Source organism: Molossus molossus, unplaced genomic scaffold, assembly GCF_014108415.1.
Source record: "Molossus molossus isolate mMolMol1 unplaced genomic scaffold, mMolMol1.p scaffold_m16_p_4, whole genome shotgun sequence".
Classification (NCBI taxonomy): domain Eukaryota; kingdom Metazoa; phylum Chordata; class Mammalia; order Chiroptera; family Molossidae; genus Molossus; species Molossus molossus.
In genome coordinates this window covers 8,305,748-8,333,543 of record NW_023425377.1, presented here as the reverse complement: position 1 = coordinate 8,333,543, position 27,796 = coordinate 8,305,748, and the positions used below count along the sequence as shown (strand labels likewise).

Genomic DNA, 27,796 nt, shown 5'->3' with positions numbered 1-27,796 from the left:
TTCCATCCAGCTGGTGACTGGCTCTGTGTCTGAATCTCTAGGACTTCTGTTTCTTTGTCTCTAAAATAAGGATAACACAGTATCACCTTCGGAACCTGAGACCGAAGAAGAGAATATGTGTAGGAGCGGTTCGCACCGCCCAAGTGCACACGTCCAAGCCTTTGTCCCCAGTGCTTCAGGTTGTAACTGTGTTTGGAGAGCAGGTCTTCAAAGAAGTGATTAAGTTAAAATGTGGCCATTGTGTGTGTGTGTGTGTGTGTGTGTGGGTAAGCCTATATGACGGTCTGTATGGAAAAAAGAAGAAACACCAGGGTGACCTGAACAGAGCATGACCTTGTGTCTGCAAGCAAGACAGGGAGAGAGGCCTCGGGAAGCCACCCCGCCAGCACCTTGATCTTACCCTTCCCGGCTCCATTGGGGGGGAAGTCCTGCCGTTCAAGCCCCGCAGCTGCGGGACTTCGCTAGGGCAGCCTGAGCCAACGAAGGCAGGAACTATGACCATTCTCCCGGGGTGCAGCCAATCCACTGGACACGGAGGAAGTTGAGCTCACTGGCCAGGATCACCGGAGACTTGGATTTAAAGCAGCAACCCCCACTGTGCGACCCTGCTCAGTGGTACTGTTAGCAACACTGTTCTTTGCTCTAATGTTGGGCTACCGCACAGAGACATTCGCTCACTTTGCTGAACGCAGCTTCCGGTTTTGTTGGGGATACAGGACACGTGTACCCACGGCTGTGATAAAGCAGAACACGGCAAATACACGGAGAGGTACAGGCGCGCAGAAACCAGCGCTCAGAGGAAGGCTCGCTCTTTGGAAGTAAGTTCCCTGGAAACGGCGGGCTCACCGCCTGTGCTGCGGGGGAGACTGGCTCCACGTGACACCAGCCCGTGACTTGGGCTAAGTTCGTTGGCCACATTTCACATTGATTTCCGCTGCCTGGGGATTAATTTCCCAAGTCCCTGCGACTCTGCTGACCCAAGTGAGTGACAGTCGGTTTAACCCCAGTGGCACTTTTAAAAAGCTGTCAAATACCTCACAGGACTGAGCAGAGAATAGTTGGAGGTATCTGTCCCAGGGCCAGCACAACTGCCCATTCAGCCTCAGGTCTGCAACCACTGCCAAGTATCTAACAGCCCCCTGGAATCTGAACCCCGGAGAGGGGTGCCGAAAGCAACCCTGCCATTTGCTCATCCTCGGATGCCAACCCAGACTCTGAGAAAACAGTTCTGAACCACTGTGCCCCTCACTCCCTTCCAAGCTCTCCAATCCGGTGAGATGCAGAGGGATCTTAATCACTGTTTTCGCCTTGTCCTCTGCTCCTTCTAAAGAATTTCCAGCCACATTAACTGCTTAACCTCCAAATAGCCAGAAACCCTCACTCCCTCTTGCACACCCAGGGGAAAGAGAAAGCTGAAAGAGGATGCGCAGATAACAGCCGACAGACCAGGTAACGGACCGTGCTCCAGCCCGTCCTCTCTAGATGAGACAACCGAGGCCCAGAGAGGTAAAGTAACACGCCCAAGGGCACACAGCTGTGGGAGGCAGAGCCACCACGAGGACCAGGCTCTGGCCACCCCAGGTGCAGTGCTTCCCTCGATCCCCATCTGCTTTGGAGCTTGAATTCTTTGCCAGGTGCTGAAATGTTTGTACCACGGATGCCAAAGCCGCAGCATATGCACCGCTCCACAGCCAGCCAGCGAAAGCTAACCACAGGCATGTCTCACTGAGCACTTGCTCTGTGCTATTCCCCGGTAGAGACTGCCCGCGGGTTCCTTCCACTCCCCTCACGACGGCACAGAGAAGGGGGTTCTACTGTTGCCTGTTTCCCTGATGAAAGACCTGAGACCCAGAGAGGTTAAGTAACTCGCCCGGTCCCACAGCACATGCTTGGCAGCCCTTAACCCTTTCTCTTTACTGCCGTCGCGATGCTCAGCTCAGGGGCAGGAGCCCACAGGGAACCTGAAAGGGGCAGAGGCACAGTCTCCACACGTGAGAAAATTACCATCTAAATTAGGATGGGAGGGAGCTAATGAGTACCCAAGGCATGACCAAGACCTTGCTGGGAGCCTTACAGACCGCAGGCCTGTTACCTGAATCTCAGGGCACTACCGTGCTCTGTGGCCTGTGGTCCGTGTGCTTGAGAACAAAGTACGCGGTCAGGTGCATCACTAATATGCACCACACGAGTCAGTGAGTCAGATGGCGCGGGGTCTAAGGGTGTGGGGTGGGGTAACCAGCCAAAGCCTCACAGAAGTACTTGGACTTACGACAGTTCCTTTATCACCCCCTTTGGCCTAACTCACGCCCTCCTCGGTAGTCAGCGTGGCAACGTGGCATGGCAGAAAACGGAAGGTCTTTGCAGTGACGCAGGCACGCATTCGAGTCCCTGTCCCATTGCATCTGGTTAGATGAATACGGGTGAGTTAGATAACCCTTCTGAGCTTTGGAAACAGATTTAATAATGATTCTCTCTGCAGGACTGGTGTGAAGGTTATATCTCAGCTCTGAGGGAGAGTGTCCAGTGGAGTGTGCTGCTTAGAAATACAGGATATCTAGGGAAGTAATTTTAACTCTGAGCTCTAGTTTCCTCATCTGTGAGATGGGGGTATTGAGGCAGGAGCTGATTATCGAGAAAAGCACAGAATTCCATGTCAGATTACCTAGATTTCAATCCTGTCACTGAGTAGTTGTACGACATTGGGCAAGTTCGTTATCTCTTTGAGCATGAGTTTCCCATCTATGGAACAGTCATGCTCAGAGTACCTACCCTACAGGGTTGTTAGGAGTATCAGATGGGTTATATGTGAAGTGCTCAGAATAGCGCCTGGCACTCTGTGTGTACTCTAGTTATTAACTTGAAGTGAGGCGCCAGGGTACTCAATGAAAGCCGGAGACTGCACAGAGTAGGTGCTCAGTAAACCTGCGGACATCTGTTGCTTTCTAGTGTGCCTCCCTCCCCCTGTCTTCTGACAAAAGAGTCATTCTTTCCTCCAGAAAACCCCCTCCCAGGCTCTGTACACCTCATCCCCAAACAAGTGAGATGAACACGTGACCAGACTCCATCACGCAGAGGCCAGCATCTCCTTGCAAAGGCGATTTGCTCCAACATAGACATGTGGCCAATTCAGCAATCTGTCCCCAGGCACCCTCTCCACCCGGGGCACTAGGTGAGGACCCTCGGAGCCTTCTGCTTTGGGCTGCCGTCATGCGTGTTGTTCCAAGGGATGGAGGGAGGACGATGAAGTCCCAATGACATCATCAAGCCTCGGGGTCCAGTTGTTCCTAACGCCGTCCCCAACTATCACTGCACTCCTCAGGCATGTGAACGAATACATTTCCTCTGAGCATGAGATTCACTTTAGTTACTTTCCTGTCACTTACTAGTTAATGTCACTGCTATGGTAGCAAAAGTTCTCAATACATGTTATTTCTCTTTCCAACCAACACTCAAAACATGTCTAATTACATGACCCTAGCCCTTCCAAAAGGCATTTTTTTTTTTTTGTATAAACATTGAGTACTAAGCAGTTTTTGTCTATAGATCTAATAAGAGAAGGTGTGCCTGCCTGCACACGGAGGAGGAGACAGCCACAGTGTCCACGCTCAGCTTTACCTGGAAAATGGCTTGCTGTGCCTATTGAGATGCAATGCTCTTTTAAACAGAGACGGTGGCGTATGTATACACACTCATGATTGCACATTTATTGATTTCTAATTTGTACCCTGCTTACTTCCAAAAAGGCCCTGGAGTGGCTGACCAAATAAGACAAAGACACAATAGGGCCATTAAGAAAAATCAAAGATCAAGCCCAGAGAGAAAAGGGGATTGCTGATTATAGCCCAAACCTAGGTTAATATAGCTGCTTCAATAAAAAATAATTTATTTAGCCCTTTGCTATTTGGCAGCCATTCAGAATGTGTCACGATGGGGCACACAGAGAACTGGGCATTCTTCATGTCCACAGCTTCATGCCCAGTGTAGACGACAGGCTGGAAAAGCTTACTGAGTGAGCGAGTGAGCGAGTGAGTGAGTGAGTGAATGAACGGCAGATAAAAGAAGCAAAGCTCCCTGAGAGCACTGTTTACATCCTTAGGCCGGTATCACTCAATCTATTCATCCAGCCATTCATGAGTGCCCACGGGTGCCACCCTCTGTGCCTGGCCGGGATCTGCAGCGGGATGGGTACCGAAATGACACCGTCCCTGCCTTCCTGGTGCAGCTCTCTGGCTTGAAGAAAAAGCTCAGTGTAACTTTATGTCCGTGTTCACAGCACCTCCTACTTTCTTCATTGCTCCCAGAGAAAAGAGATCAGAAACCGAGGTTGGGGAGATGGGGATTGTAGGAGGAACTGTAGTTATCTTGGCGATTATACTCGCACAGCACGTTAAACCCTAGAAAAAGCACACACACCATTATCTCATCAGACACTTACAGCTCCTGGGGAGGTAGGTGAAAGGGAAGAGGGGCTGTCTCCTTTTTCCCAATGAACATATTTCGACACAGAAGGGAAAGTGACTCTCCCAACCTTTCTCGGTTAGAAAGTGGCAGTTAGGACAGTATCCTGGGCTTTCCCACGACCCCATGCTGCCCGTCTGGGTCTGGCCCCACGCGGCTCAGAGACAAGTTCACATTGCCTGGAATGCCTCCTCTGCCCGGACCAGCACCAGCCCTGCACGAAACGGGCATCGCCTGATGGTGTGGGGAGCAGCTTCGAGATCACAGCTTCCGTGAGCAAGCACCAGCCCACCCGGCATCCTGCAGTAACTGAAACACTCCAACCCCACCTGTCCCAAGCCTCCCGGCAGCCGGAGCCCCTTCTGTTTACCTAGAACGTGATGCTGAGATTACAGATGAATAGCAGAGTCTGCGCTATTTAGTTAGGGGCAGGTGGAGAAGGCACAATGTAGTGCTGGGTGGGGAGATGGCTCCTAGGGGAGCATTTCAGGAAAGAACTATGCAGGGGAGAGAAAGTTCAAAATCAGGGTGACGTCACTGTATATCCACTTGGTATTGCTCATTCAGCCTGGCTAGACGCTCGCTGCCCTTCGCCCACCCTCGTGCCCATCAAGGTGGACTCAGAGAGGGAGAGTGGAGAGGGAGGCACACTGTTCCCCACATTCAGCAAAGCCAGGTGGGCCGAGCAAGAGAAACGGAAGACACATTAAGAAGAGTCCTTAACAAAGCCCTGGTGCGTCCCAGACAAGGCAGGAGAGGTCCCCGTACCAATGACACCCCAGCCGAAGCTTGCCTGTTCTTGTTCCAACAAAGTGCCCTTTAAGATACATCTATGTATATATAGTCTCACTGTGCGCATGCAGATAGAGAGAGAGATATAGATTCGTAATTCAGAACTCATTCTTGAGCGCACACACTGACATGTGTTTTGTATTTCCCAATTTATCCTGGAAACGACATGCATTGTTTGACTGTGTAAGTAGGTATTAAACACATAACCATTGCAAATGAGAATGGCGGCCACCACTTTGGCACCTCCCCAGTACTTTCAGAGTCTTCCCAGTCAGGCTGTAAATTTCACTGCCTGACTGCTAAGCAGCCAGACATGGCATAACTCCATCCAGCGACGCAGGCCTCGAGCAACCCAGGTCACCCCATAATGTACCCCAGTCCATGCCAGCAGAACTCGCAGGTTCCAAATCATGGAGCTGTTCACTGTCAATTACTGGCACCTGCTTCACACCCACAATCCGTGAATCACAGTCTCCCTCTGGACATGCATCTCCAGCTCCTGAGCTGCCAAACTCGAACCCTGAACAAATGCACAGAGCCATCCTCAACTCTTCCCTCCTCGTGATACCCTGGCCAGCCCAGACGACAAAACAAAATTCAAGGTGTTCTTTCCTTTCCCACAGAACCACAGGCCTCTAGACCCAAGGCCCCCGCCTGGCCGCGGTAGGAAGCAGGCAGCAGGCAGGACTGTTCTAGCCAGCAAGGTGGTGACCTTGAAACGTTTAGTCCCACCCATGCCCTCTGGGACCACTGGCAGTCTCCTGTGAATAACTCAGAAGCCACCATCAGGACACTTCCCCGAGGTAAGCTCAGACCCAAGTTAAGTGGCAGAGTTTCCTCCCTCCTTGCAAAGGAGTGACCCACTAGCACCGCTGCCTGCCCCACGGCCACAGAGGCTGCTGGCCTTGGAAGGGACGGAGCAAGAAAGCGGGGCCTGGAGGGGACCGTGGGGGCAGAGCACATGGATGCCCTGGTCCACATCTCCATGAGCGCTGCCCAGCCGCCAAGTTCCCCAGCCTGGGGCTCCACGCGTGAAGGCAACTACGTCTCCACATAACCACAGACAGCCAGACACCAGGCAGAGAACACGTAAACTCTACTCACAGTCTGGTGAGCTTTGGTGTGCTCTGGAAAAGCAGTTCTGGAAGGACTTGGAGCTTATTCTTGTTCAGGCGCCTAAAGAGGAAAAAAGAACGAAAGGATGTCAAGGGGTATTCTTTGCAGACATTGCTTCAATCAATCAATCAGCAGGTATGAAGAGACTGTGGACTGGTCATCGTGGGTGCTCGGCATGAGTAAGGCATATTCCGTCTTGCAGAGCTTGAGGTCAGTCGGGTCGGAGATCCAAGGCAAAGGTCCTTCGTGAGCAAGGACAGAGCGTGCGTTCTGCCCCTCCCCCACCAGGAGACTAGGAGAGACACCACTAACAGGTCACAGCATTCTTTCCCACGGACCCCAGACGAACCTTTTGCATTTTTCTCACCATGTGGTCCAGATAACTATAGCCAAGTGACAGACCTGGCATGTGAAATGGTTCCCTGAAAAGAAATAAAATACCAGAGAAAATATTCCAGATCCTACATGGAGAGGCGGGAGGGACAGACAGCAGTTGCTATAGGAACAGCGAAGAGAGTGAGGAAGATCACCAAGGGTTGAGGGGCCCAAGGAACCCAAACCCTTGTGAGCCTGGCTCTTCGGACCAGAGCAAAGCAGAGATGCATGATGACTTCCATGGGCCCTGGGCACTTTTGCCTGTGGGCACCTTCCTCCATAAAAATAAATAAAGTAAATAAAGAAGAGGGGGAGGTGGGAGAGAGATAAACCACAGAACTTATATGCATGTGTGCATGAACAATGGACATGGACAACAAAGCTGGGGACAGGGCGGGGAGGGAGAGGGAGGGGGGGAATCAGTGGGGGAAAAAGGAGAAACGTCTGTAACAAAAATAAATAAATTAATTAATAAAAAAAATAAAAATAAATAAAAAGAATTAAACGTCTCAAAGCCAAAAAGAAAAAAAAAAGAAAAAGAAATAAAAATTAAATATTACATTTTACTACTATGTTGATATAAAAACAAACATATTAATGTTATAACAGGTAATTTGACCTGAAAGCTCTTTTTTTTTTCTTTCTAATTTTAGAAGAAATTAAAATATTTCATGGGCCCCTAAAAGTATTGTTGGCTCTGGGCACTGTGCCTAATGATGCAGTCGGCCCTGGGTCAGGGACCACGGTCTAGCTGTGCAGTGTGGCTGGAGGCCCTGTGTTGGATGGTGGCAACAGAGCTGGACTCTCTCTCGTGAACGGTCCGTGCTAACGCCACAGAAAAGGCCATCGGAGTGTCTGCGGGACACCACACGGCTGTGGTCTCCTGGAGGCTGCTCTCCTGGGAGTGTGAGGCCAAGAAGGAGACCCCACTCCGCGCCCACTGCCATGCCTCTGTGCCCCAGCATCTTACACAGCCTAATCCGCGACTACTGCAGCAGTGTCCCCAAATCTTCTGTCCCAGAACCCTCAGAACCTCCCGGAGGAGAAGAGCAGAGTGCAGCCTGGCTGAGCTGCCCGGCTCAGAGGGAACGGCGTGTGTTTGGTTGTTGGGAGAACTGTAGTCCCCCTTTGCGAGTTAGGCAAACTGAAGGGGAAGAGAAGGGTGAGCTTCTCCTTAGCTTCTGCCCCCGTGCTTCCCCCACGCCAAGCAGATGCCGCCCCTGGGTGGCATTCGGCCATTTCCCTCTTGCGTGCCAGTGACGGCTGAAAACTTCAGGACAGGGACGAGAAGGGCAAAGCATGACGGAGGGGCATTTCTGACCCCAAAGAAGGCGCCGTCGGGACAGTGCTCAGCCGCGGGCTCCGCGCTGTGTGGCGGGTGTGGAGCAGCGACGCCGTCCCTGAGACCGACTGAGCGAGCCGGGACACCCTCAGATTCTGGGCCCACCCCACAGCAGCCTGACCCGCATCGCTGCTCTTTTGTTTTCTTTTAAAAGAACTTTAAATTTTATTTTTCAATTACAGTTTACAGTCAATATGATTTTGTATTAGTTTCAGGTGTACAGCATCGTGCTTAGATGATCACCTACTTTACAAAGTATTCCCCCCGATATTTCCAGTACCCACCTGGCACCAATCAAGTGCTTGGAATTTTTCTTTTCTTAGGTTATAGTTTTTAAGAAATTGCATAACATACAGCTGACCATCTTAACCATTTCTGAAGGTATAGCTCAGCAGCGTCAAGTGTGTTCACACTGTTGGGCAGCACCTCGCCAGAACTTTTCGTCTTGCCAAACGGAGCGGCTGTAACGTCGACCAAGGCCCCGCTCGCCTCCCCCCGTGCCTGGCAGCCGCCGTTCCTTCAGCTCCGTGACCTGACCAGTGCCCTTTGATCATGCCAGTATCTGCTCTGTGTGTGTTCCTGTCACTAAAGTGGAAAGAACGGGGGAGCCCAGGGGAGAGGAGAATGAAGTGACCCAGTTCCTTACGTAGGGCAGTTCCCACAGATTCGGTGACAGGTCCCTTTACATCCCGTGCAAGCACTGGTCCGGGGGAAAGCATGGTCGTGTGACTTATGACGGGGTGGCTAGGGCAGGGGTCAGGTCTGGTTGGATCATGCTCTCTCTGTGGGACTTGGGGAAAGTTACCTAGTCTGTTGAGCCTCAGTTTTCCACCTGCAAAAGAACCGCACTCACTGGGTTGCTGTGAGTCTTAAAGGACAGTGCACACATACGTGCCTCGCCCTGCAGTGACGGCAGGTGGTAACGAGGAGTCTTGACTGCATGTCAGATGCTACACCACGTGCTGGATGGGCAGGATCTCGGGCGGCAGAGCTCAGAGGCAGGAGTCATTAGTATTTGCATCTCATAGATAAGGACAGAGGCCTAGAGAAGTTGAGCACGTTGCACAAGGCCACAGTGTTAGGAAGGGGCCGTGCTAGATGTGTTCCGGGCCGTCTACCTCCAGAGCCCTGGTTCTGAACCACAGTGGTACTCGAAGCCTTTCAATAAACACAGCGCCCGTTCCTCTTCCTTTTCTTTCTTTCTTTTTTCTTTCATTTAGGGTTGCCACCTCTTCTACCCCAACACACACATTCATCCACCCTGAATGCATTTCCCTCCCTGAAAAGGACTCTCTTGGAGGTCCCTACGGCCAGTCTGGGCCTCTGCGTGGCTCTGTCTGGAACCACCCTCTATTGTCACAAAGCCTGGTGAGAGTTACACTCAGGCAACCAAACTCTAGTCTAGGCAGAACCCCTAAAATCCAGCCGACGGCTGCCTGCGTGCTAAAAGCCCCCAACCAGAGCTGAAACTAAAAATAAAACCAGCTTGGCTCTAGGAAAGGAAGGAATCGTTTTCAGTTCTTTGCCGGTATTTGTGGCTGGACAAAAATAAAAACACAACCAAATTTAGCCATTTGTACTCTGCCTGCTGCATTATAAACCCTGAATGAGGACTCGGGGTGGCGGGGCGGGCCGGCTCGTCTCCGCAAAGCCTCAGGGTCCTTCCGCTTGGGCCAGGCTGGGCTGCCGGGCTCTCTGTGTCACAATGAGTCCTATACTCCATCCACAGGCCATTCCAGAATTAATTCATGTTTACGCAGAGAACCCAGCCAGCCTAGGTCTCCCTCAAAGGGCTGATGAAGGCTCCAAGCTGTTTATGGCGCACTTCCCATGTGGCTACTCCAGGAGCAGGTGCTGGACAGGGAAATAAACAGAATGAAGTTTCCTTTCTCCTAGAGGGCAGGCGAGCTCTGGGCTGCCAATGGTAGCTTTTGGCCATGACCCTCTCTGTCACCCCGGGCCCAGAGGTGGAACTCTCCTGCTGTAGTTCGAGATGGAAACAAATCCATGATGCCCGGATGGAGCAAAGAACTGAGAGGGAGCCGTTTGAGGACGGACTTGAGAAAGTCAAGCAACGGGCCACAGGCCAGGTCACTGGGGGGATAAAACTCATCTGGGTGTCCCAACTCCCCCTAAGATCAACACACCTCCTCAGCTTTTCTGCTGGAACAATGTGGAGCATCAATGTCAAAAACCTACTGGATGCTAGTTGCAAGGTCATACTGCTTTTCAGCCTGAGCTACGAAGCTTCGAGAAACAGAAACGTGCGTTTGTAGTTATTGCTGATGACCTTCCTGGGGGGGCCTGGTGTAAGAACTAATTAGAGGTCTATGCCATGTTGTTTGTTGAATTCGTTCGTTTATTTATCCATTCAACTACCCATTAAATTATCCATTCATCCAACCACTATCTGTCCATCTATCCATCCACCCACTCACCTATCCAACCATTCATTTACCTATCCATTTAACATCTATCCATCCATCCACCCACCCATTCATCCATCTCTGCAGCCATTTATTCAATATAAACATACAAAGGTGAATAGAATTCAGCCCCTTCTTGCATCTCCATGAATAAAATGCAGATGTATAAGAATGTCAGATGCTAGTGGAGGAGACAGACATGAAGATAAGAAGTTATACCATGATCTTGTAAAGAAAGTTATTGTGGGAGCACAGAAGAGGGGCAGCTAACCAGACCTGGGTGAAGGAAGGCTTCCCAAAGACAGTGGTTACAAGTTTACTTTTAAAGCATGACTGTGACTTTTCAGGAGAAAAGGGGAAATGTTCTAGACTTCAAGGGCAGTGCATCATGGCCATGGAGGGCTAGGAGACTCAGGAGCATCTGGGCAGCAGGCCTGCACTCCTGGAACATCAGGTGACTTGAGAAGCACAGGCCATGCAGCTGTAGAGCTAGACAATGGTCATATCATGAGGGCTCTTGTGGGTCATGATAACTGACCTGGGCTTAGCCGTTGACTGAGAGACATAGGGAGCCATAGAAAGGGTGTGCGCAAGGGAATGATAATCTGGTTTGGATTTTAGAAAGTTCTCTTGAGTAGCAGTGAACCTTTGAAAGAGGGTGAAATTGGAAGCAAGGAGACAGTTAAGAGAGCTGTTGAGTAATCACTGCGACTGTGTGAGGACCTGGTTAGGACGAGAGTAGCATTGGAGCGCAGGGGATACATATGACACGCAATCAACAGGGTTTTGTGACTGAATGCATATGAGGGTTGAGGGAGTTATGAAACTGGAGGTGCTAAAGGTGACCCCCGGGGCTACACTTGGGGAACCGATTAGTTGAAATTACGTCACTGCTGAAAGGAATAGAGAAGGGAGGACCACCAGGCAGAAGGTCCAGGGTTTTTATATCACTGGAGTCTCCCAAATATGTTCTGACAACTAATAGCAGTAGCTAGTGATAAAAAGAAGACCACAAGTCAGGCACGTCTTGATCACTTCTATCATCTCATTTAATTCCCCACAGACACTTTGAGCTAGCACTCTTAGTCACTCTACAAAAAGAAAGCAGAGGCCTAAGAAGGTGAAGGCCTTGACTTGCCCAAAGTCAAACTTGACCAAAATGACGGTGATGGAATTTGAACCCAGACACCTGATGCTAAGCTTTTGCTCTTTACTACAGATAACGATGATATTTAAGTTAACCCTATACACTGTCTGGATTTATGACCTAATGGTGGATCTCACCTTCCCATTACATTCTTAAGGTATCTGAGAGTGGGAAATACATCTACTATCTGCTTGGTGTTCCAACTTCAGCGGACACAGCCCCAGGTATGCAAGGGGACTTCTTTCAATAAGGACCTGCTGATTTTCAGGAATAAATCATAAAGTAGGAACGGCTAATTCGGGAAGCCTGAAGAACCAATACCCTTCCTAGGGTAGGTGAGGGAGCCATTCTGTTTGGAGGTGAACAGGACTCCCAGAGGGCCCACTTGCTTGTGTCTGTCTGCAACCTCCAGAATCTTCTTAGAGACTGGGCTTCAGGCAAGAAGGGGATGGGGCTCAATGCTCCCCCTCCCTAGGTTAGGGTGGGGTGAGAGGCTTCCAGAATAGAAAGAAACGTGGTATGTCAGCAGCAGGCCCCAGCACCACAACAGCAAGCCCCTCCCTTTTCTCTAGGGCTTGGGGGAGGGGGAGAGTCACCGTGTGCGGATCCTCAAAGTCACCAGAACTGTTTGCTTTGGTAATGAAATCAACTGGGTCTCCTCCCCAGGCACTTTCCTAGGCAGCCTGGATGACTGCCAGGTCTACTGGTACTTTTAGAAACACCAACCCCTCTAAGCAACCAGGGCCAAAATGACTTTATTATTTAGAGCAGAAGCTCAGGGCTCCCCCCACACCCCACGGAGGAGAGGAGAGGCCCGGACATCGTGTGAGCTGGAACTCCAGTGGGAAGCCGCAGGGATAATGGCAGGTTCCAGGACAAGGGCTGACCCAAGCTGCAGAGGCCTCAATCCCAGCTCGGAGGAGGCACCATCATCCACGGGGGCGCATGGATGTCGCATCAGGGGAACTCTGTGAGCAGAGTCAAAGAGCAGAGAACTCTGATTTGGACCTGTTTCCATGGTTGCTTGCCATAGTCACTGATTGCCTCCTATTTTCTTGGTTTCCTCACCAGTCAAACAAATCAAATTTAGATATTTTTCTTGCTTTGCAGATTTTCATCATGCAAATGGGATGAAACTTGATGAGCTCAGTAAGAAATCTGATTTGAAAAAAAGAAAAAGATGGTGGTGGGAAGGACCGGAGGGAGGTGAGTGTGTGAGAGAGTGAGCGAGTGTGTGAGAGTGTGAGTGGACGTGAAGGCAGACGACCAAACCCGAGCAGTGTAGAGCCGCGGAGCAGAAGGTCCCTGTGCTGTGGACGGAGCAGCTGGCTATGCGGTGAGCGGCCCTTCAGGGCGCTTCTCCCTGCGCCGCGGGGAGGTCCCACCACTTTGGAAGATCCCGGGTCTTCCCTGGGAGGAGGCAGTGGGAGCGGCCAGGGCCCAGCAACCTGAGCCACCAGCTCACCTGGCACCATCGGACCAGTGGACACCCTGTGTCAACACAGACCAGTGCACAGTAGTGGAGCTCCCAAGGTGCCTGTTGTGGAAACCACGAACAGCCCAATGGCGGGAGCCCAGCACCATCCCCCACAGTAGCAGCCCGATCAGAGCACAGATCAGCAGCTGAGACCCATCCCCCAAAACTAAAGCAAAGGCTGAGCAGGAGCTGAGTCCCAGCAGCCATCAGCAGGGGACCTGGGGCTCCATCGGGGCCTGTGCAACACTGCTGCCCACAAGAGCAGTGGGAAGCTGGGGATCCATCGGGGCCTGTGTGATCCAGTGGCCCACAAGAGTGGTGGGAAGCCGGGGACCTAGAGGGACCTGTGTGACCCAGCGGCCCACAAGAGTGGTGCAGAAGCGGGGATCCAGAGGGACTTGTGTGACCCAATAATAATAAAAATGGCAAACATTAAAGACAAAGAAAGAATCTTAAAGGAAGTGAGAGAGAGAGACAGAAAGTTACCTACAAGGGTACTCCTATTAGACTGTCAGCTGATTTTTCAACAGAAATGCTGTAGGCCAGAAGGGAGTGGCATGAAGTGTACAGAGAAATGCAAGGCAAGGGTCTGAATCCAAGACTACTCTATCCAGCAAGGCTATCATTCAAAATTGAAGGAGAAATAAAGAGCTTCATGGATATAAGAAAAAAGCTACAGGAATTTACCACCACCAAACCAGCACTGCAAGAAATGCTGAAGGGACGATGAAGAAGAAAAGAAGGAGAAGGAAGAGGGGAAGGAGGAGAAGAAGGAGAGAGGGGGTAGGGGAACACAGGCATAAAATTAAAATAACAACTAATTACTATCTATCAATAATTACCTTAAATGTAAATGGCTTAAATGCTCGAATCAAAAGACATAGGGTAGCTGACTGAATAAGAAAACATGGCCTACATATATGCTGTCTACAAGAGACCCACTTCACAACAAAAGACTCACACAGGATGAAAGTGAAGAAATGGAAAAAAATTTTCCAAGCAAATGGAAATGATAAAAAAGCTGGTATAGCAATACTCATATCTGACAAGACAGACTTCAAAATGAGGGCCATAATAAGAGACAGAGAAGGTCACTACATAATTTTAAAAGGATCAATCCAACAAGAAGATATCACCCTGGTAAACATATATGCACCAAATACAGGAGCAACAAAATATGTTAAAAAAACTTCTGGAGGACTTCAAGGGAGAGATCAATAGCAATATGATCATAGTGGGTGACTTTAAAATGCCACTGACACCACTGGATAGATCTTCTAGACAAAAAATTAACAAGGACATAGAGTCCTTACAAGACAAACTAGATCAGTTGGACTTCATTGATATATACAGAACATTTCACCCCAAAGCTGCAGAATAGACATTCTTCTCAAGTTCACATGCGACATTCTCAGAGATAGATCACATGTTAGGACTCAAAGCAAGTCTCACAAATTCAAGAAGATTGAAATCATATCAAGCATCTTCTCAGATCACAGTGGCATAAAACTAGAACTCAATTACAATAAAAACACACAAAAACATTCAAACACTTGAAGGTTAAATAGCATGTTATTAAACAACAAGTGGGTTTCTAATGAGATCAAGAAAGGAATTGAAAACTTCCTGGAAAGCAATGAAAATGAACACATAACAACACAAAATCTATGGGACACAGCGAAAGCAGTCCTGAGAGGGAAGTTCATAGCACTACAAGCCTACTTCAAGAAACAAGAAAAATTCCTAATTGACTTTCTAACCCTACAACTTGAACTAGAAAGTAAACAAAAAGGAAAACCCAGAGCTAGTAGGAGGAAGGAAATAGTAAAGGTCAGAGCAGAAATAAATGACATAGAAACCAAAAAAAAAAAAAACAATTCAAAAGATCAATGAAACAAAAAAGCTGGTTCTTTGTAAAGATAAACAAGATCAATGGACTTTTAGCCAGACTCACCAAGAAACAAAAAGAGAGAAACCAAGTAAACAAAATTAGAAATGAAAGAGGAGAAGTAACAACTGACATCACAGAAATACAAAGGATCATCGAAACATACTATGAACAATTATATGCCGAGTTGGACAATATAGGAGAAATGGACAAATTTCTAAAAACACACAGCCTCCCAAAACTGAACTAGGAAGAAATAGAAAACTTGAACAGACCAATAACAACAAAGGAAGTTGAAGATGTAATTAAGAAGCTCCCAACAAACAAAAGCCCAGGCCCAGATGGCTTCACGAGGGTGTTTTACCAAACATTCAAAGAAGATCTAACACCCATTCTCCTCAAACTATTCCAAAAAATCCAAGACGACAGAACACTTCCAAACTCATTTTATGAGGCCAACATAATCCTAATTCCAAAACCAGGTAAAGACACTACAAAGAAAGAAAACTTCAGGCCAATATCCCTGATGAACACAGATGCCAAAATCCTTAACAAAATATTAGCAAATCGGATCCAGCAATACATAAAAAAAATTATTCATGATGACCAAGTGGGATTCATCCCAGGGATGCAAGGATGGTATAATATTTGCAAATTAATAAATGTGATACACCACATAAACAAAATGAAAGATAAAAACCATATGATCATCTCAATAGATGCTGAAAAAGCATTCGACAAAATCCAACACCTATTTCTGATAAAAACGCTCACAATGTGGAAATAGAGGGATTATATCTCAACATAATAAAAGCCATATATGAAAAATCTACAGCCAACATCATACTCAATGGGCAAAAATTAAAAGCATTCCCCTTAAGAACGGGAACAAGAGAGGGATGCCCACTTTCACCACTCTTATTTAATATAGTACTGGCAGTCTTAGCCACAGCAATTAGACATGAAGAAAAAAATAAAAGGGATCCAAATTAGAAAGGAGGAAGTGAAACTGTCATTATTTGCAGATGACATAATATTGTACATAGAAAACCCTAAAGACTCCATCAAAGATCTACTAGAGTTAATAAATGAATTTGGCAAAGTAGCAGGATACAAAATTAACATCAAGAAATCAAAGGCATTCTTATACACCAATGATGAACTCACAGAGAGAGAAACTAAAATGACAATCCCATTTACCATCGCAGCAAAAAATTTAAGATACCTAGGAATAAACTTAACTAAAGAAGTAAAGGACCTCTTCACAGAAAACTACGGGTCATTGAAAAAAGAAATAGAGGAAGATATAAAAAAGTGGAAGCACATACCTTGTTCATGGATTGAAAGAATTAACCATTAAAATGTCCATACTACCCAAAGCAATCTATAGATTCAATGCAATCTCCATCAAAATACCAATGACATATTTCACAAAACTTGAACAAACACTCCAAAAGTTAATATGGAACCAAAAAAGACCCCGAATAGCCACAGCAATCTTGAAAAAAAAGAACAAAGTATGAGGGATCACATTATCATATATCAGGTTATACTACAAAGCCACTGTAATCAAAAGAGCCTGGTACTGGCACATGAACAAGGAGATAGATCAATGGAAAAGAATAGAGAATCCAGAAATTGACCCAAAACAATATTCCCAATTAATATTTGACAAAGGCGGCAAGAGCATAAAATGTAATCAAGACAGTCTCTTAAATAAATGGTGTTGGGAAAATTGGACAGCTACTTGCAAAAAAATGAAGCTAGACCACCAACTTACACCATACACAAGAATAAACTCAAAATGGATAAAAGGCTTAAATGTAACTCATGAATCCATAAAAATTCTAGAAGAAAATGTAGGCAACAAAATTTCAGACATCATACACAGTAGAATTTTCACTGATACCACTCTTCAGGCAAGAGAAACAAAAGAAAAAATGAACACATGGAACTACATCAAATTAAAAACTTCTGCACAGCAAAAGAAACAACCACAAAAATGGAAAGGCAACCCACCATATGGGAAACCATAATTGCCAATGATGCATCAGATAAGGGTTAATTTCCAAAATATATAGAGTGCTTATACAACTCAACAAAAGGAAGACAAAGAACCCAATTAAAAAATGGGTAGAGGACCTAAGTAGACACCTATCTATACAGGACATACAAATGGCCAAGAGACATATGAAAAAATGCTCAACGTCACTAATCATCAGAGAGATGCAAATTAAAACAACAATGAGGTATCATCTCACACCTGTCAGAATGGCCGCCATCAACAAATCATCAAACAACAAGTGTTGGCGAGGGTGTGGAGAAAAGGGGACTCTAGTACACTGCTGGTGGGAATGCAGACTGGTGCAGCCACTGTGGAAAACACTATGGTGTTACCTCAAAAAGTTAAAAATTGACCTGCCATTTGACCCAGTGATCCCACTAGGAATATACCCTAAGAAGCCTGAAACACCAATCAGAAAGAATATATGTACCCCCATGTTCATAGCAGCACTATTTATAATAGCTAACATCTGGAAACAACCCAAGTGTCCATCAGTAGACGAATCGTTAAAAAAGCAGTGGTACAAGTACACAATGTAATACTATGCAGCTGTAAGAAAGAAAGATCTCTTATCATTTGAGATAACATGGAGGGACCTGGAGGGTATTGTGCTAAGCGAAACAAGCCAAGCAGAGAAAGACAAATATCACATGATCTCACTTATTTGTGGAATATAATGAACTAAACAAACTGATGAACAAAAATGACCCAGAGACATAGAGGTAGGGTACAGACTGACAAACGCCAGAGAGGGGGGGTTGGGGGGGGAGAGAGAGAAACCACAGAACTTATATGCATGTATGCATGAACAATGGACATGGACAACAAAGCTGGGGAAGGGGTCAGGGTGGGGGGTGGAGAGGAGGTTGTCAATGGGGGAAAAAGGAGATACATCTGTAAACAATTTGTAAACAAAAAAAGAAACCTGATTTGTGATGGTCATTGGTTTACAGCAGTCTTCCTCAGAAACAGTCCCCCCATGTGTGGGAAGAAAGCCTATTGGCCCTGGCTTTCCCATGGCCACTTCAGTTAGATGACTGGCTTTTCTTTGCCATTGGGATTTCCTTTTTTAAATTAATTTTTATTTTTTATAGTAGTTTTATTGAGATCTAACAGGGCTTCTTTTTAGTAACACTTCTGGACCAAGCCACAATTTATTTTGATTGTTTGAAAGCAAGTTGACCTGAGTCTTGTCTTTCACGGAATTCAGCGTTTGCTCAATGACATTTAGGTTGGCTTATGACAATTCTGACAATCTGTTCTTTTGCATCTGTAACTTCAAAATGGCTAAATAGCAATTAAAAACCATTATTTTTGACATTTGCTGTCATAGTCTAAAATTCTTTCCCCTAAGCAGTTTTTTCCTCATTGAAGTTGTTTAAGAGAACCCTTTAAAAAAATAGAAACACAATGATTATGTAATAGCAAAACAGGTACTTCATGAGATACCTGAGAGTTCTGAATGGTTTAACCTCTGCAATGAGCTTTACAGTGTTTCTCAAAGACTTAATAAGTGGCAGCTGTTACAGCTACTATTATTATCATTATCATCATCCCCAGATGCCCCAGAAGGTCAGCAATACTGGAGACTTATTTCTCCTTCACAGATGACTGTATTGGTCAGCGAGGCTACTGGCAGTAACAAATGAACTCCAACACAGTAGATACAGATTCTACACTTGCGTAAAACACTGGATCCATCTCGTAACATGCTGTAGACAACATGTGGCCTCCAAGGCCACAGTGCCTGAGGAAGACAGAAAGGAAGGAGCCACACCAGCTCTTAAGTTCCTTGACTTAGTAGTGACACATGTCACTTCTGCTCTCCATCTGCTGGGTTTAACGAGTCACATGGCCAAACCTAACTGCAAAGGAAGCTGGGAAATCTACAGGGACACTTAGATATTTGGCGTGAACTATGACAATAACCAACTTGCCCTAGCATCAACACAGAAATAATTATCTCTTTGTTCTTTTTGTTTCTTCCTTTCTTCTTCTTCTTCTTCTTTTTTCTGTCACTCTAGGGCACATATGGTGTGTTGAGTGCTGTGTGAAATGGTTTATATGCATTATCGCATTTTACCTTAAAGCAACTCTTAAAGTAAACATTGTTATTATCATTATTTTAGATTATTTACATAAGTCACAGAGAAGTTATGGAACTTGTTTGAAGTCACACAGCTGATAGATAAGGTTTGGATAGGGTTCTTTCTGACACCAAAATCTGTGCTTTGAACATCTCCATCATTCTGCTTCCTTAACCCTTTTGGTGCTTGGTTGACTAGGAGGCCTTCCAACACTCTTAGGAGAAAGGTCAGTAACTGAGTATTTGCCCACTTTTTAGCTGAAGAAACGGAGTCAAATCAGACTAGAAAATGGAACCTGTGCTCCCCTGGCCTTACTGTCCAAAGTCTATTTAATGACCCCGTTGCTGTGGTTGCAGAGGAGGCTCTGAAGGCCCCTGGAAATCACTGTCCCTAAGGCGAGAGAAGGAATCTGAGCCATTTCTTTTGTTTTTATCCTCACCCGAGGACAATTTTCCATTTTTTGTTCAGGTAGAGTGGGAGGGAGAGAGAGGAACAGAGAGAGAGAGAGAGAGAGAGAGAGAGAGACAGACAGACAGACATTGATGTGAAAGGGACACATCGAGTGGCTGCCACCCACATGACCAACCAGGGCCGGGGACAAACTGCAACCGAGGTATACGCCCTTAGCGGGAACCGAACCCGGGTCTCTCGGGACCGCAGGCCTATGCTCTAACCACTGAGCCAAACCGGCCAGGGCCTGAGCCATTTCTTATTTATTTATTTTTTTATCCTCACCTGAGGATATTTTTCCATTTTTTGTACAGATAGAGTGGGAGGGAGAGAGAGGAAGGGAGAGAGAGAGAGAAACATCGACGTGAAGGGACACATCGAGTGGCTGCCACCCGCACGACCAACCAGGGCCGAGGACAAACTGCAACCGAAGTACGTGCCCTTAGCGGGAACCGAACCCGGGTCTCTCCGGACCGCAGGCGGACGCTCTAACCGCTGAGCCAAACCGGCCAGGGCCTGAGCCATTTCTTAAAAGCATTCATCTTTGTTCTCCTCTCAAATCTAAAGGGTCTGTTCAGGCAAAATTTCACCAACAGTACTTTCAGTCTGGCCAGCCCATGCAAGTGCCTTTGTTCTGATACACACACATGCATGCAGACATGCATGCACAGTTCTAGAGCGCTCTGGGGCTTGCTCAAGATCTCACTTTGCTGGGATCCAACTCAGAATCAGGCATGAAAAGAAAACAAACACCAAGACCTCTAAACAACCCCTTTTGAACTTTCCCGCACCTCACATTGGACCAATTTTCCTCCAATTACACGGCTGTTAGGGAGACAGCACAGCACGTCAGTGGCCTAAGCCTGCCTTGCCTCTGACCCCTGTCCCAGCTGCAGCCAAACACGATCCAGAAGACCTCGATTTCCAGGAGGAGAGAAGGGGGTTGGGGAGGAGGGGCAGGAGTCCTGTCTGTACCACTGCAGCAGGATGCTACTGGTTTTGCAGGGAATGAGCCAAGGGCCCTGTGCATCCTCTTGTTCCAGGACACAAGGCCTGTCATTTTTCCCTAAGACAATACAGGGAACTCCGGGGGCTGTGGCCAACAGGCTGCTTTATCTAGGACTAAGGTCATGAGCAGGGGTCTCTGGGGATCCTCATTGGATTACACATGGAACTCTATTAGTACTGAAGGCTCAGACTCCAGAAAAACATGTCTAGGGTGGAATAAAACACATATTAACACGTGCATGTGAATGCACATACCTAGACACACACATGCAACATACACTGCAAACAAAATGCACATGCAACTTAACAGAGTCGTGTCTCCTTCAGAGCGGGCCAGATCCATTCCAGACAGCCGACCACTTGGCTGTGGCCAAAGCTCAGATCCCCACAGTGCTCTCTTCGTCCCACATTACATAATCGGGCCAATAGGGCAGGCAGCTGCCCAGACTCAAGAGTCAGACCTCTGTCTTTCCTGAATCTTCCCCAGGACACTCTCGTCTTGCATCTCCCTCTGCCTCAGCGTTTTGCACACACCCCTGTGAGAATTCTCTTTATCCCGCTACCAGGATGGCAGCTGCAGGAGTGTAAAGATGGAAGCATTCAGAAGGCAGAGCACACGGAATTTGATGATGAATATGAGAGAGAGGGGTATTCAGTTTAGGTTTTGGCCTGTGCATTGGAAACTTTGGAACTATTATCATCAGATATGGGGGAGGACTATAGATAGGGCAGGCTTGGGGAGACCGGATTTGGACATGTTACATCTGATATGCCTATAAACACCCCAAATTAGGTACCTCATAAACAACTGGATATGCAAATCTGGGCTTCAGGGAGAAGACTAAGACAGATGGTATGTAAAGCAAAGGACCTGGAAGTGGGCATCATGGGAGATGAAGGAAAAAGGAAGGACTGAGTCCTGGGGTGCAGTAGAGACCAGAGGTTGGAGGAAGCAGTTGCCAGCATGGTAGAAGGAGAAGCAACAGAAAGTGGAACTGGGGGAGTCAAGTAAGAAAGGGCCCCAAGGAGAGGGAGAGGGAGCAGTTGGTTTGTTGGCTGCTGTGATGAGGAAGGCATTGGCTCTAGCAATGTACAGTTCACCTGTGGCCTGGGACGAGAAGCTTGGTACAGAGACAGGCACGATCTATTAACTGGAGTGCTTCAAGAGTGGAAGAGGAAATTAAGGGAAAATAATAATTGTGAGAGGTTTTACTGATAGCCAGTAGGGAATATGGGGTCAAGAAAGGTTGTGTTGTTTTTATTTTTTAAGATGAGGGGAATTGCAACATGCTTATATGCTGAGAGAGGAGTCTGGAAAGCAGGGAAGGTTTTAGAGTGAGGCTCATGAATAGGTGATGGGAAATTCCAGTGCCCAAGGTATGGTAATGACCTCTGAGGCCAAGGACAGGTCATTGGTGGCAAGGGCAGGGGAGGTAGAGGCTGGGGGACAGTGTGTGGCAGATGTGGTTGTGGGAGGCTGTGAAAGTCTCTTCCAACTACTTCTGCTGTCTCAGCGGAAAAGGAAGCTAGATCCTCAGGAGAGACTGAGGAGGATAAATGAGCTGTTTGATGACTAAGGAGGGAAAGTGAGAAACAGTTGTTTAGGGAAGAGCAGGAGAGTGGATTGACTAGGAAAGGCTGGAGCGTTGGCAGGAGGTAGCAACTCACACTTGAGGGTAGGGATCGTGAGTTGTGAGATTCGTCCAAATAAGCATGTGTCTATTCTCCAGCTACACCCAAGTTGCCTAGGGACAGGGTGCAAACACCCCAAGATTGAATTCAGCCAAGACTAGGGTTTATCCAGGTAACTATGACGGAGGAAGATGGGGCGAGGGAGTTGAGGGAATGCGCTTGAAGTAATTACGAAAAGGGGCCACGAAATCTATGTTGGTTAAGGAAGTAAGGGAGGTTGGTATGGTCTGAATGTCTGTGCCCCCCCAAATTTGTATGCTGAAATCCTAACCCCCAAGTGATGGTAGTAAGAGGTGGGGCCTTGGGGAGCTGATTAGAAGATGAGAGCAAACCCTCGTGAATGGGATCAGTGCCTTTATAAAGAAGTTCCAGAGAGCTCCTTTGCCATGCGTGAACACAGCCAGAAGATGCCAATCTGTGACCCGGGAAGTAGGTTCTCAAAGACAATGACTCTGCTGGCACCCTGATCTTGGGCTCCCCAGCCTCCAGAACTGTGAGAAATGAATTTCTGTTGTTGATAAGCTAGCAACTCTGTGGTATTTTGTTAAAGAATTGCAAACAGACTATGACAGAGATGATGCACCTCTGGGCATCTCTCTGAGCCTTTGTTTTCTATGGAAATCAGAAAGAATCAGTGGGTAGGATGAGATGATCCCTAAGATCCCTCTTCTATTCTCCTTATTCTGAGAGTTGGATAGGATACTGGGGTTCTAAATCCAATTCTAAATTAGTTGTGTGTCCTTAAGATTTAATCTATGTTTTGGTTTCTTCATGTGGAAAATGGGAATAATGATGCCTACTAGAACATCAATTCAAATGTGAAGTGTCGCAAGAAGGGGCATTTTTGTCTGTTTTGTCCACTGCAACTAAGAGCTTAGGACAGTTTCTAGCAACTAGAAGATGCCGAATAAATATCGGCTGGCTGGTTGGTTGGTAGGCTGGTTGAATGAATGAATGAGTGAGTGAACGAATAAGTAAGTGAATACTTACTTCACCTACCCCGTAGAATTACCGAGGAATGAGTGAGATGAAGATGGCAAACGGTGGAAAACTTGAAATACTGTGTCAGTTGCTATGAGATGCTGTCCGAGCTCTCATGTGCTGGCTCCTTCACTTCTGGCCATTAACACCAGAGTATCCCTTAGGGACCTTGCAGGGTATTGCAATCAGGTGACCAGAGGGTTGCAATCACAACAGTTAAGAGTAAACACTTTTTGCCCAGTGCCTGGTGGAGGTCCTGAGAGTGTGGGGCATGAGGCACACACCAGCTGACTTGCACAGGGGACATGGGGGGAAGCGGGGAGAGCTTCCGAGTGGAAGGAAGCCAGAGTGAGGGTGAGGGTCCCTCTATGTCAGCAAAATGACAGATGATCAAAGGAGGACCCCAAAGGCTAATTCCTTCTTGTCCGTGCTGCCTGGGAGTCAACCCTGGAGAGCTGGGTTAGGGGAAGAAGAGGAGGACTTAGAAGTTAGTAATCTGCAAAAGCACAGTCCGTGAAGACATGAAGCATGCCTTGAGCAGCCTATGGTTAAGGTCCAGTCATTTCTACTAGGAATTAAGACAAAAATACTCTAGGCAACTGTGGATTTCCCCCCTTATAATCCTCCTACCAGGGCAGCAAAGCTGGTTCTAAATTGAAAGGCATGAGCACAGCCCCCACGGACTTCCCATGTTCTCTGGGCCCCTCATCTGGGGCTCCAACCCCTTTGACCCACAGGTAGGAATGTGACAGCTGCAAATCGAGGGAGAAGTACTCTCGCTGGCAGATGTCATAGAGGGCAGGTGCGACTCAGCACAAGGTTCCTGGAAGTCTGCTGTTTAAAATGATCCTGTTTGAACTCATTGGCCTTTTCTTTTGTTTTGAGAAAGTTCAAAGCAAAGAAAAAGAAAGAAAGAGGCCTGACAGCAAAAAGATTCAAACATTCCTAGCCCGTGAATGACAAATTCCCCTTTCATTTCTGTTCTAAACACTCGCACTCGGCGAGCTCTGTTCATGATGGCGGGCTTCTCCGGGTGTTTATCGAGGTATCTAGATGTATGTCTACATATCTAGCAACAAAAGATCTTTTAAGCCTTCTCAGGCATGAGCCAAGGAATGTAGACTAATTATCTGTGAACAATTCTCATCTATAACTAATTGGAATTTTACTTTCTCATAGCATTTCCTTCCTGGTTCAGGTCCAAGTACTTCCTTATTTATTTTTTCCCCTAGAAAAGGAAGATAACCTGGATATTCTTAGAATGGAGGGTAGGAAGGGACACCGCGAGAGAGCAAAGGAGCCCTTTTCAGATTGCACCATTGCTCTGGCCCGACTGGGTCTCCTTCGGTTCGTTCCTGGTTTTGAAGTCTTTTCCAGCACAGAAAGAATTTCTCAACCCTCTGGCTATTACATTTGAAGTGAAGTCTGCGGAACAGTTTAAAAGCCTCTGCTCACCTCTCTCACCCCCACGTTGGGCGAGCAGACCTCCATCCCAACCACTGCTCTGAGATCCCATCCAAACTTGTTGGCATCACAAACTGAGCCCCAGATGTTCACTTAGTGAGAAATAAATGAGTGGCCCAAGCTGAGGACTGAACCAGTGATCCTCACAAATAGGTTCCAGGTGTGTTGGCTTCTGGACCGCTATCTCTTTTTTCTGTTTCGCATGCACACACATGAGCGCGCATGCACACACACACACACACACACACACGCAATATCAATTCTCTCCTGAAAAAAATTTGACACCATCTCCAGAGGTAGATCTGATGTACAATGGCCACAACTAGTTGTCTAACATGAATTACATCTTTTCAATCATGGACAATGGCAAAGGGCCCCAGACACATCTCCTGTTGCCTTCAATAATCAAAATTATGACACGTTTGCTGTTCAAAATCAGCTTAGGCCTGATAGAGCTTAGAATTGCAAAACTATCTTAATTGGCACCCATTTTTATTATGAACCTTAGCCACCTCCTGCATTCCCTATGTAACCCATCTTACTGCACAGTTAACAAGCACCTACTGTTTGCCTACCTGGGGCAAAGAATGCTGGGAAGGAGAAAGAGAGAAGGCAATATCTCTGCCCTCAAACAGTACATAGCCCTGTTGAAACAGCAAAGTTCAAGTTACTTAACTCAAATTGATTAAAAAATTCAATAATGACTAAACGCCTATTCTATGTCATGGCCCAGGACACATAACCTGGCAAGACCTTCTCCTTAAGGGGATTATAGTCAGTCTAGTGGGGGAGAAAGATAAGTAAGTACCTCAATGACCACATGCACATGTGGTGTATGCTTAGAGAGAAGGAAATAGAGAAAGTTGTGGAAGGAGTCTTTATGATTTCGAGGAGGAGGCAATATTTGATTACTACCCTTAAAGAAAAGAAGGAATCAGCCAGGGAGTGAAAAACAGAGAAAGGGCAGAGAGAAGAATTCATGGTGGCAGGCACCGAGATGGGACACAACAGAAACAGCGCTGTTTTGATAGGCCGAGTGAAGGATGAAGAATACCAGCTTGGCAGATGAAGAGAGACTTGGCTTGCACAGGCTGTGTCAGACCTGAGACAAGCTGTTGAGATCGGCACCCATGAAACGATAGGAGAAGCATGAGCTGGGACCCTGGGTGATGGGCATAGGTTGTAAGTGAAGCAGGAAAGGAGGGCCAACTAGGCACTAGGGACAGGTGGAGGGGGCAAGTCTTGGGACAGGTAGGGAGAAAGGGGTAGAGTCTTCCAGGCTCAGAGGGCAGCATGAGCAAAGCTAGCTCTATAGCAAGAGGACCATTATGATCCCAGTAATGGAAATATGTAGAGATGAGAATAAAGATTATATAAGTAAAGCTGCAGGGGCTTGTGGGAGGCCAGTGTGTCCCCAAATGCAATGATCATACTTCTTGGGACTTCAGAGGGTAAATGCACAAGCATATATTTTTATGTTTTCAGAAAGATGTATAACTGTCATGGTCATTACTACTTAAGATGAGGCTAAGGAAAAAAAGTTAGTTGGCATAAAGTCAAATTAAAGAAAATAAATAATAATAGTACATGTGTAACACAGATTGACCAAACCAGGATGGGGGTACAGAAATCACTGGCATTTGGGGAACCCTATATTGCTAAAGGCTGGTCACTGAAGTTTCTGGAGCAGGATCAGCATGAAGAAATGACCACGGCAGGGAGGAAACTCAGGCAAGGGCATGCAGGATGCATTGCTGGGGAAAAACAAGAGTTGGTGGTGGGAGAACTTGAAGGAGATCATTTTGTGAGGCAGTATGTGAGTTGAAGGGGACCAGAGGCAGAAATGGTTAAAAGAAACAGGAAGATGACAAGGTCAAACTTGATGACACTGAATGAGGTCACTTGTAATACAGAACAGGGTAGATTGGATTATTTCCAATTCCTTTCTCCTTCTCTGCTGCAGAATCATATACCCAAGACTTTGACCATGTGTCTTTATAGCATCTCCCATTAAAGTAGGCAGTGTGTATCTCCTTGCCCCACTGACGTTGAGCTTGGCCATGTACCTTGATTTGGCCAATAGAAGGTAGGTGGGATGATGTGAGTAGATGCTTTGAATGTGCTTCTGTGACTTGCATTGATCTCATCTCTTCTTCCATCTGCTATGAGAAAAATACGCCTCAGATAGCCACCAACCCAAAGAGAAAGAGAAGTCACATGTCAGATCCAGAACCCAACCTACAGACTGATCCAAGCCCAGGTGAGTCTAGCTGAGATCAGCTGACATTGGTCAAACCCAGCCAAGCCATCATCTGTAAGCATGGGAAATACATGATTACTTTTGCAAGCCACCGGGATTCTGGAGTTGTTTGGATAGAAGGGAAATTTGACTGAGAGAGAGGAGGAGGAGTTCAGTTCAGATTTATAATAGTCTCCTGACTGCTCCTCCTGCTTCTACTCTTGCTGCTCCACGTCCCATTCTCCACTAGCAACTAGAGTGATCCTTTAAAAACCCACATTCATCAAGTCCTTCTTTTGTTCAGAACCCTCCACTGGATGCCACTGGACTCAGAGTGAAAGTCGATGTTCTTGCCACGGCCACAGGTCCCTATGGGATAGGTTCATCGGTTCTCCTCTACCCCTCAAACTGCACTTCCTTCCTCTCTCCCATCTTCTCACTGAGCTCCAGCCGCAAGCTCTCCTGGTGCTCCTGGAACACACCAGGGTGCACCCTTCCCTACACCTTTTCCTGAAACAAGTCTTCAGATGTCCACATTGCCAATATCTTCATGTCTTGTCTTAAAGCCATAGAATGAATAACATGGGCTGCTCTGGAAAGAATCCAACTGGACAGGAGTCTCCTCATGGACGTCCCACAGGCATGTCCAAAAGGATGCCATCATCTCCTTCCATCCCAAACTTGCTCTTGCTCACATGGTTCCCGTCTCAGCGAGGGGCCCCTCTTCCCTGCTTCACTCTTCTCTCACCTCTGGGCCTTTGACATTCTTCATGTGAAATCAAGTGCTAT

At 47.0% G+C, this 27,796-nt stretch overlaps 1 protein-coding gene across 2 annotated transcripts in view; it reads right to left on the bottom strand.

Annotated features, from left to right (window-relative positions):
• The window catches only part of SLIT3 (slit guidance ligand 3), a 552,483-nt gene that overhangs the window by 444,177 nt on the left and 80,510 nt on the right, over window positions 1–27,796 (bottom strand). For both annotated transcript variants that reach the window (XM_036240296.1, XM_036240297.1), the window contains exon 4: window positions 6,355–6,426. In XM_036240296.1, the coding sequence (XP_036096189.1) occupies window positions 6,355–6,426 (72 nt within the window). The remainder of the gene's footprint in view (window positions 1–6,354; window positions 6,427–27,796) is intronic.